The sequence below is a fragment of the Nelumbo lutea genome, chromosome 1, assembly GCF_056320005.1.
Source record: "Nelumbo lutea isolate HS-2025 chromosome 1, American lotus-T2T, whole genome shotgun sequence".
NCBI lineage: Eukaryota > Viridiplantae > Streptophyta > Magnoliopsida > Proteales > Nelumbonaceae > Nelumbo > Nelumbo lutea.
In genome coordinates this window covers 218,372,202-218,381,854 of record NC_142684.1, presented here as the reverse complement: position 1 = coordinate 218,381,854, position 9,653 = coordinate 218,372,202, and the positions used below count along the sequence as shown (strand labels likewise).

The 9,653-nt window shown below is 38.0% G+C and overlaps 1 protein-coding gene across 11 annotated transcripts in view; it reads left to right on the top strand.

The window, feature by feature from the left end:
* The first annotated feature begins 8,186 nt into the window (after positions 1-8,186).
* The window catches only part of LOC148881068 (serine/threonine-protein kinase BLUS1-like), a 65,367-nt gene continuing 63,900 nt past the window's right edge, over positions 8,187-9,653 (top strand). For 10 of the 11 annotated variants that reach the window (XM_088963327.1, XM_088963328.1, XM_088963330.1 and 7 more), the window contains exon 1: positions 8,187-8,587. In XM_088963327.1, coding sequence (XP_088819453.1) covers positions 8,423-8,587 — 165 coding nt within the window. In that variant the 5' untranslated portion in view covers positions 8,187-8,422. The remainder of the gene's footprint in view (positions 8,588-9,653) is intronic. The other variant, XM_088963332.1, reaches the window with a different exon arrangement.

Sequence of the window (9,653 nt, the reverse complement as noted above, 5' to 3'; positions counted from 1 at the left end):
TTGAGGTGCTATTGAGGACATCATTGTTAGGGTAGAGGGTTGTCACTTCCCATTGGATTTTATCGTTCTAGACATGACCCCAATTAAGGAACTGAACCATAACTTGTTAATCTTAAGATGTCCATTTCTAACAATGACCAATGGAAACATCAAATGCAAATTGGGAGAAATGGACATTTCATTTGGGGAGCAAAAAGTCTAAATAAATGTTTTTAGTGCCTCTAAGTATTCAAACCTAGGGGAAGATGAGTTCAGGGTAGATTTAGTGAACGATCTTTTAGATGCCATGTCTACCCCTTGGTTAGCCCAATTTGAGCCCTGTTTGTGTGAAGAAAGCGAGTCTAGGAGTGTAGATGAGAGAAGTGCATGAATGTGTCAGGCTGAAGACATTAAACTTACCGCTGGTTGGGAGGGAAACGAACGTAGTTTTCAGTTGATTTTTGTATATAGTGTTAGAGTTTTTTATTAGAGACCAGTTGGCAAACCTTGAACCCCTCACAAAAACCCTCTTGATTGTTCCCTTTGGCCCAAGTCCCTTTGCAACATCTTAGTTATGCCATTGAGGACAATGGCATTTAAGTTGGGGGTGAGGAGAGAGAGAGAGAGAGAGAGAGAGAGAGAGAGAAAGAATTGAGAAGCTAAGCCTTTAAATATGTAGAATTAAAATTTTACTGAAATTTTAATTTTTTTTCATTAAAAGAGATTCCCAAACAGAAAAAGTTGAAGAAACTGATAAAAGAATATTGAATTTTATAGAAATTGGTAGCAAGTGATAGGAGTCAAAATTGGTCTTATTTGAATATTGTCGAAACCGTTTAGAAATTGAAAAATACCCCCAAGTTTGCCCCTAACAGGATAAGAAGAGAAAGGTTGAGAATAAAAGGTCAGTGGACAAAAATTCTTCAAATTGTTAGAGACAGTGGACCACCCTGAACAGTGCTTAAAAAAAGGAGAATAAAAGGTCGATGGACACCCTAGACTTAGTAATCGAGTCTCTTCACCTAAGTTAAGTGTCAAGATTTGCGTCAAACGGGAAAGGGAATGCCAAAGACAATCACCTAACACATAGTAATTGGGTCTCTTCACCTAAATCAAGTGTCAAGATTCACGTCAAACGGTGGAAAGTAGCAATAAAAATAAGTGTGCATAGCAAGTTCAGGGGTAGAAATCCACTATCATAAATGATAAGAAGAATACCCGCCTGATTTTAAAAATCGATCTCAGCTTATCAAGACAGTTTGCAAATGAAAGGGTATATAATATTTTTAAGCCAAATTTTTGTAATATTTAAAGCAAGACAATTTTACCCCTTAAGCCCAATACGATCTATAAAAAGTTTGAGAATTCTGGAATTATGATACTTGGCTAATTTTGTTAAAGATGATCTTGTAATGGGAATGATCTATATACTCAGTGTAATTTTAAGGCTGCATTGCTAAAAGACTAGCAATGGTTAAGTTGGAGCTGTGATAACTCTATAGTTTGATGCTTTAAAGGCATCATTTCAAGGGTATTTTCGGTCTTAGAATAGTCAAAATGTCCCATTTTCCCAATTAAATTCAATATTGCGACCTTTGAGGGTCTCTGTGCAAATCTTGGGGAAAATTGTGAAGTTTTAAGGTTGAAATTCAATTTTTGGGAAACTAGTGTGAAGTCCAGTTGAGAGATGGGGTGTTTTTGTGAAAAAATTAGCATAGGAGGGCACCTCTTATCTGCTAAGCCCAGAATGGCACCCCTGTATTAGCATACTCTCCTCTCCTTATAAAACCATAGGGTGCCTCTCCACTCATTCTTTTCATCCTTAACAAACCCTAGCCACCCCTAATTGCTAATCCTCACCTTCCATCCCTTCTAATCTCCACCATCCATTCTAGGGCACTCTTTTTTTACCATTCTAACCCTAGGGAGCCACCTAACTTCTAATCTTCACCATCCAGCCTTTAACCATTAAATCTCAGTCCTACATAATATTGGGTGCCCTCTCCTTTTCTTTTCAACCTTAGGATAACCTTAGAACAATGCTAACCCTCCATCCTAAACCCTAGGGTGCCAATATTTCTGCAAAAACCCAGCTATTGCCCCCCTCTTTCTCTCTAATCCTAGTTTTATCCACCCTTCTCTATAAAAAAGACCCCAAGGGCCTTGGAGAAGGGATGGCCAATTCACCCAATTCACAAGGCTAAGGTTTCTTGAGGAGTTCAAGGGTTATAGAAGGAAAGGACGCCCAGTTATTGTCAGGAGGGGTTCCTACAAGCGATTCAGCCAATCTGCAACTATCGCCACTGGGTCTGATCAATCGTCCTTTTGTTTTCTTTATTTTATTTTCTATTATTTTTATTCTAGCACTCCTTTAGATTTAATTTCTATTCGTTTTGTAGATTCGAATTCATCCAGTTCAAGGTTAAGGTGTCTCAAGGGGTTTGAGGGCTGAAGAAGGGAATGATGCCTAGTTCTAGTCAGGGGGAGTTCCTGCAAGCTGTCCAGCCAATCTGCAACTATTGCCACTGGATCCGAATTTTGGATCATTTTTGTTTTTTTTTTGTTGATTTCAATACTCCTTTAATTTCTGAATTTTAATTATTGTATTGTTTAATTCCGAACCTTTAATTTCATCATTAATAGATTTTATTTTCTTACTTTTTACAATTCCCAATTCTATTTTCCTTTTTATTTATCCAGAACGAGAAAATAATAATTTTTCCCTCACTTCCCTATGGGTTCGACCCCTTCCTCACCATGTACTATGTTATTTAAGGTTACGCGTGTATTTAAAAAATTTATAAATCTCTAAATTGATATTTTGAAGTGGTTAACGACACGCTTCTAGACACATCAATGATGGATGATAATTTCTACTTGATGAGATTTGATAAAATAAGATTTAGGCTTGACGACGAGTCAAACGGGGGAATTTTGTGATGAAATTTGGTGGGTAGGCATGGATTAAGATGAGGAGTCAAGTGGATGGTTTTGATTTGAGAAATAAATGGTTAATTTAGGTTTTCTAATTCTAGTTGCAATGTGATTGTTTCCTAGTGATCATGAGGCAATTGATGTGTTGGATCAGGGCCATTAGAAAGGAACTTGATGTGATGAAAAGTGGATGTGTGACTAATTTATAGTTTACTAAGTCTGTAGGCCATATTTGATTGGACATTGATGTTGATATTGAGGTTTTCATTTATCCCATAAATTGTCTCAAAAGAGGAATTTTTTGGTTTGTAAAGTCTTAATTTGATTTGGTTGTAATTTCCAAGTTTTAGAGTCTAAAAGGAGGGTACGAAGAGGTAGGGTCAAGGGACTGAGCAAAATTAGATGCTGACAATGTGTTATTATTTTTAATAGAGTAAGGGAAAATCCCTACATTTCTCAGATACTTCACCTTCCAGACTTAAGCCCAAATTTTATGTTGTTCATTCAAGTAGCTCTAAGCTAGTTTTTTTAGTGGAACCAAATTAATGTTTTTCAAATTATTAAAACCCAAACCTCCATTTTGTTTTGATTGAGTTAATTTACTCCACATGCACCATCTATAAGGATTAGGGTTGGCTTGTAAATTCGCCCACCATAAACTTGTTATTTTTTTTTTCTATTTCATAAATTGTTTTCTAGGGGAACTTTATTACATTCATGGAACGAATAGGCAAGGATTGGATGACTGACTAGATTATGGTTTTCTTTCCTACTTGGCTTAAAGTCGAGGCTTTCCATTTGTTAAGTTTGGCACTGATGTTTTCTAGGATGTTGGTTAAGTCAATATGTTTGTTCCTAGGCCAACTCATGGGGACTCCAAGATACTTAGATCTTGAATCTAATGGTATCATGTAGAGTTGCCTAGCCAGACATGGATTGGAATTGATCAAGAACTTCCTTCAAATTCTCAATTTCATCCCTATGAGCCCTCATGAAAAGAATAATGTCTTCGACAAAAAAAAATGTGAGAAATGCTAGGATCTCCTTTTGACATTTGGGTCCCTTGGAACATTTTTTTTTCAGATTTTTCCATGGCTAGACGAGTTAATTAAGTGCTCATTAACAATTTTTATATAGTCTTTCATGGGTGGAAATTCTACTCCAAGTATCTGATATGGGATTGAGTCAAAGTGATTGGCAAGTTCTGCTCCTAGCATCTTACCAACACAATGCAACTCCTCCTTAGTCCTTACACTAACGAAGTAAATGCCATCTAATCCATTCATTTCTGTAACCAGGGAGATATGCATTGGGTCAAACCATACGGGACCCAAGTCAGCCCAAAGTTAGACTTTGTGATGCATCTAAGCCTAGGACAATGGGACCATCTTAATCCAATACTCCTTTTCCAGTTGGAGCTAGTTCTTTTGGCCTCAATTAGGTTTGTTGCCTTGTACCAACCCAATGGTTTTTAAAAAAAATGTTAAGGAATTTGTATTTTGCTATTTTTTAAAAGCCAAAAATTTGTATTTTTGTTCTTTTTTTTTGGATAGAAAAGAGTGATAGATCATTGTCAACATAATTTTAAATCCAACTACGACACTAAAAAATATAAAAACCCAACCCTTCAAGCCCTTTTTTCTTTCCAACTCATGAGCTACCCTATTTGCAGTCCTATTTACAAACTTAAAAGTCACTTGAGTAGAGCGAATTTTCTGTAAAATATCCTGACACAGGAACACAACATCTCTATCTCCTTCAACGTTTCCAGAGAACCACTGTGACCATCGGTTTTCAAGTCAATAGTTTGACCATCCGGGTCAAACAATTTAAGTGGTTTGAGGTATTTAACACTTGGATTGAAATATTAGTGTTTGCAGGGTATGAGAAAAGAGAGAGGTGAGTAATTGTTGGCTTAGAAAAAAAGAAAGAAAGGAAAGAAAGGAATAAAGGAAAGAAAGAAAGAAAGAAAAAAAGAAAAAAAGAAAACAAGGAGGGGAGAAATAAAATAAAGGAAAGAAAGAAAAAAAAAGGAAGGAAGGAAGGAAAGAAGGAGGAGGAGACTATATTCACCAATGACAACAACAAAAATTGCATCTGTTCAATGAGCTGAGCCAAGTACTAGTTAAGCTTTGCCTCTATATTAATAGAATATGCTTAGGCTCAAGCTCGAGCCCGGCCCGACCATCGGGCCTAGGTCTTGAGTCCGAGCCCGAGCTTCATATAAAGCCCAAAGCCTAGACCCAGCCAAAAATTTGGAAAATAGACTTTTCCTTTTTTATTCAATTAAAAACTTTTATTTATATTAAAAGACCTCAAAACCTAAAAAAATAATGTAAGATCTCACTATTACTTAAAAAAAGAGAAGAAAAATAAAGAAAAAATATTATATATTATTATATAAAATATATTTTTATTATATAATACATTATCAAGTCAGGCTAGGGCTTGGGCTGGGCTTTTTTGAGAAAGCCTGAGCTTGTCCCGTAAAAGGTCGGGCCTGATATTTTAGGCTTGAGCTCGAGCTTGGGTCCTGAAATCCTATCCAAGCCCAACTTAGATTGGGTTGGGCTACCCGACCCATGAACATGTCTAATTGTGATGTTTCTGTCCAACACTTTCAGATCTCTCTCATTCTTTGATTTGAGATTTTTGATATGAGATATTACTTCTTTCTTTCTATCCAATCTCTCTCTCTCTCTCTTCTTTTTTCTCTTAATCTTTATTTTAAAAAAATTATTAAACCTTGAACCATTGCTCGGGTTGAATGGTATAGTTGTTCGATTGCCCTGGTTAGTGGTTCTTTGTTGTTTTTGTGCAAAAAAATAAAAAATAAAAAATAAAAAATAAAAAGGTTCAAGGACAAAATGGAACCAGTGACCTATCTGGTTCATGGGCCAAAAGATTCGACTGTCCGATTCGGTCCGGTTTTCAAAACACTAGCTCTTACAATTAACATCTCTCTGTCTCTTTCTTTGACAAGGAATTGTAACACATAGAGATGGTCTTTGCACCTAGTCTCTTGTTAGATTAGGATTAATAAATCTCCTTAGGAGTCTTTTTTTGAAAAAAAGGGGTAAAGCTGATTAATAAATCTCCTTAGGAGTCTTAGGGGGACCAATTTATATGTGTAATTGTTCCCAATGCATGTTAGGTGTGAACATACACCAAAAAATTAAAACACATGTTGGGTATTGGGTTTACCCAAATGCTCATTTGGGTAGTTTGAAATTGGGTTGATCATGACCTGGTTTCATCATTTTCACCCATTAAAGAAACAAGTAGTTCAAAAGATGTAGGCCCAACATCAAGCCCCACCCTAGCCTATAGACCTTACCATACGTGCAAGTGCAAAGCCCGACTTGGTCCATCGTGACCCCTAGGGTGGAGAGAGAGAGAGAGAGAGAGCTTTATATTTATAAAAGTTCCGGGGGTAAGGATATAACCTTGCCCTTGGCTCCATGGTGGCAAAGAATCCCCCGCTATATAATCTAGCTTTGCCCTTGATGATAAGGATTGGACCATGTTACTAGCATTGACATAGCAAAGTATACCCGACTGTACCCCCTGGTGGGTCAACATGGGTCAAGTAACCTATTAGACTTCTTTCTTTCCTTCTTTCCTCCTTTTTGAAATTTCCTACAATTTTTGTTCTTTTACATGATATATATTTGAAAAAATTGAATATTTTATATTTTTAATTGAAATATATAATTCTATTTTTCATGCAATTAGAATAAAGTAAAAAAGTTTATTTTGAATTGGAGGGTCAAATGGGTTAAATGGGTGGATTAGGGTTAGAGTGGGTTGTGGGTTAATATGAGTGTGTTGGTACTTAATCCACACCCAACCCACCTCTTTGCTTTTTTTCTCCTTTTTTTTAGTGCGAAACCTACCCATTTGCCACCCCTACAGCCTTGGCTCACCATCCCTCATAGTTCCGAATCTTTCCTCAACTGTTACTTACTTATTTCTACTCAATGAAGTGGTAAAACCGTAAAAGTGGTTTGTTTGTCCCAGGGAGAAGACTATTTCTCCTCAATCAATTGATTGGATTTGTGTCGTTAGCAATCTTTCCAACCTTTATTCTTTGTGCCAACCTTAAGTCCTCACAAAATTGGTATATCTCTTTGACGTCTTCGTGTTGGTGGGGGGCTAATATGGAGTCTGGATCTGTTCCTGATAGTGTGCGCCTCATACCGACTTCATAGCATGTGTTGGCTGCTAAACCTGTTTATGGGCCGGATAGTTTGACGGCCCGGTCCAACCACGATCGGGTTTGGCCCTATTATCTAAGCCTGCCCAAATGTTCATTCAAACTCATCCCTGTTTTTACAATCTACACTCAAGCAGCGATCCGGTGACCAGCGAGGCGAGGGCATCTCTCCGAGCTCTGTCCTCAACTATCTCTCAGTAGCGTGACAACATCCCCATTTCTCCGAGCTATGCTCCAGTAGCGGCAAGCCAGCAAACAGTCCCCATTTCTTCGAGCTTTGCTCTTCTCCAAACACTCCCAAGTTCTAACATCAGGTCGACAACATCTACAGTGCAATGACTCAGATCTGAAGCGTTGGTAGTTTAGAAAATTGTCATCCCTGCGGTGAACTCAGATCGATGACATCTTCTCTCTCTCTCCTTAGTTCACCAACCCTGTGGTGAACTTAGATTTGAAGCGTTGGCAGTTTAGAAAGCCGTTGCCCATTGCTCTCTCTCTCTCTCACTCTCTCCCTTAAACAACCTCTCTCTCTCCCTAATTCGCCAACCCTGTGGTGAACTCAAATCTTCAATTGCAATGTTGGGCTTCGGGCTCGGGCCACGAACTTTTACGAGGGGCAGGCTCGGGTTTAAGATATATGCCCAATAGTCCGGCTGGTTTAGGGCATCAATATATTGCATTGATAGCCAATGAAAACCCGGTCCGGCCTATAAACAGGTCTATTGGCCGCACATCCGATCTCGGCTAAAGAAAAACCATGATTATCGGTTTTGGCCCCGGGCTACGACAAATTACGCAGCAGTTAGCCAAAGTGAACTCTGACAAAATTGGCACACGACTCGCAGTACTCGAGTTTCTTAGCAGACTCCTAGGTCGCCCTCACATTAATGCCAAACGAAGATTTTCTGAAGGGGAAAGAGAATCGTGACTCGTGAGTACAGAAGTACCGGACCGTCTTATTTCCACGTGGCAAGCATCCAACCACTAAGTACGGCATCCTATGTCATCTCCCCGACCGTTCGACCAGCCAAAACCCCCCCCTCTCTCTCTCTCTCTCAGACTCTTTTCCCTGGTGTGTCAACGGAAAGATACAAGTCATATACCGTGGAAAAGGGAAAAAAATAAATTAAAAAAGGAAAGAAAATAATTAAGGATTCTTGAAGAGTTCGCGGCAGAAGCTAAAAGAGAAAATAAATCAAAAAAGAAAAGGAAAACTTGGGGGTAGTTTTCCTTCTCCGACTTTTTGTTCCGGCTTCTTGAACTTCTTAGGGCGGTTGTCAGGACATTGGGAGGATGGGAAACGACCGAAAAAGCTATTCTACTAATAAGGATGATTACAGGCTCCTCGAACAGGTTGGCAATGGCGCCAGTGCTGTTGTTTATAGGACTATCTATCTTCCTCGTAATGAAGTTGTCGCTGTTAAGTGTTTGGATCTAGATGGATACAGTATCAATCTGGTTAGTATCCTCACTTCCTTTTACTCACTTTTCTAGTATATATACTTGCTTGATTAATAGTATCTTTGTTCAATTTTTGGACTTCTTATATGAAAGGTTCGATTCTGATGCATGGTTTGGGATTGGATTTGATTGTCTTGAGTTTCGTATGGGTGCGTCATTAATCTGGATTGTGTTCTTTTATTTGAAGTAATGAGATTTGAGATGGCAAGTCTAAGGCTTGATTCTGGAAGCGGATGTTATTGTGTGTGGGGGTGGGGGGGGAGGGGGTTAAATTGATCAATTTTGATTCAGACAAGGATTGTGGACGAGATCTAATATAGCCATTTTATAGGTTATCCAAGATATCCACTGTATCTAATCACTTAGACTTCTCTTTGCATATGTTCTATTATTTAGGCCTTTTCAGATTATCTGGCATAGTCATTATGTTTCCTTGTGTTTTATAAAGTGCATGAATCCCATCATTTCCACTTATGGTGAATTTCTGTCAATTATAATTCTGTTATCAGTTAGCTGCATTCTCAATACTGACAATTAAAAAAATTTAATGCTTAACACTTGTCAAAAGTCTTACATCATTTAGATATGCTTTCTTTGCTTATTAAGTAGGGTGTCATCTATGTTCCAACTGAGTATAAGATCAACTTTTGCCCTTGTATTTTCCGTGCATGGGAACTGTCTCATGTTATCCAACTTTCCGAAACATCAAAAGTGCATGAATCCCATCATTTCCACTTATGGTGAATTTCTGTCAATTATAATTCTGTTATCAGTTAGCTGCATTCTCAATACTGACAATTAAAAAAATTTAATGCTTAACGCTTGTCAAAAGTCTTACATCATTTAGATATGCTTTCTTTGCTTATTAAGTAGGGTGTCATCTATGTTCTAACTGAGTATAAGATCAACTTTTGCTCTTGTATTTTCCGTGCATGGGAACTGTTTCATGTTATCCAACTTTCCGAAACATCAAAAGTGGGAGAGGTTCCAAGATTTACTTTTTCCTGCAAGTTACTTGTCTTTGAGCATTCCTTCATTCAATTTCAAGGGTTCCTTATTGCAA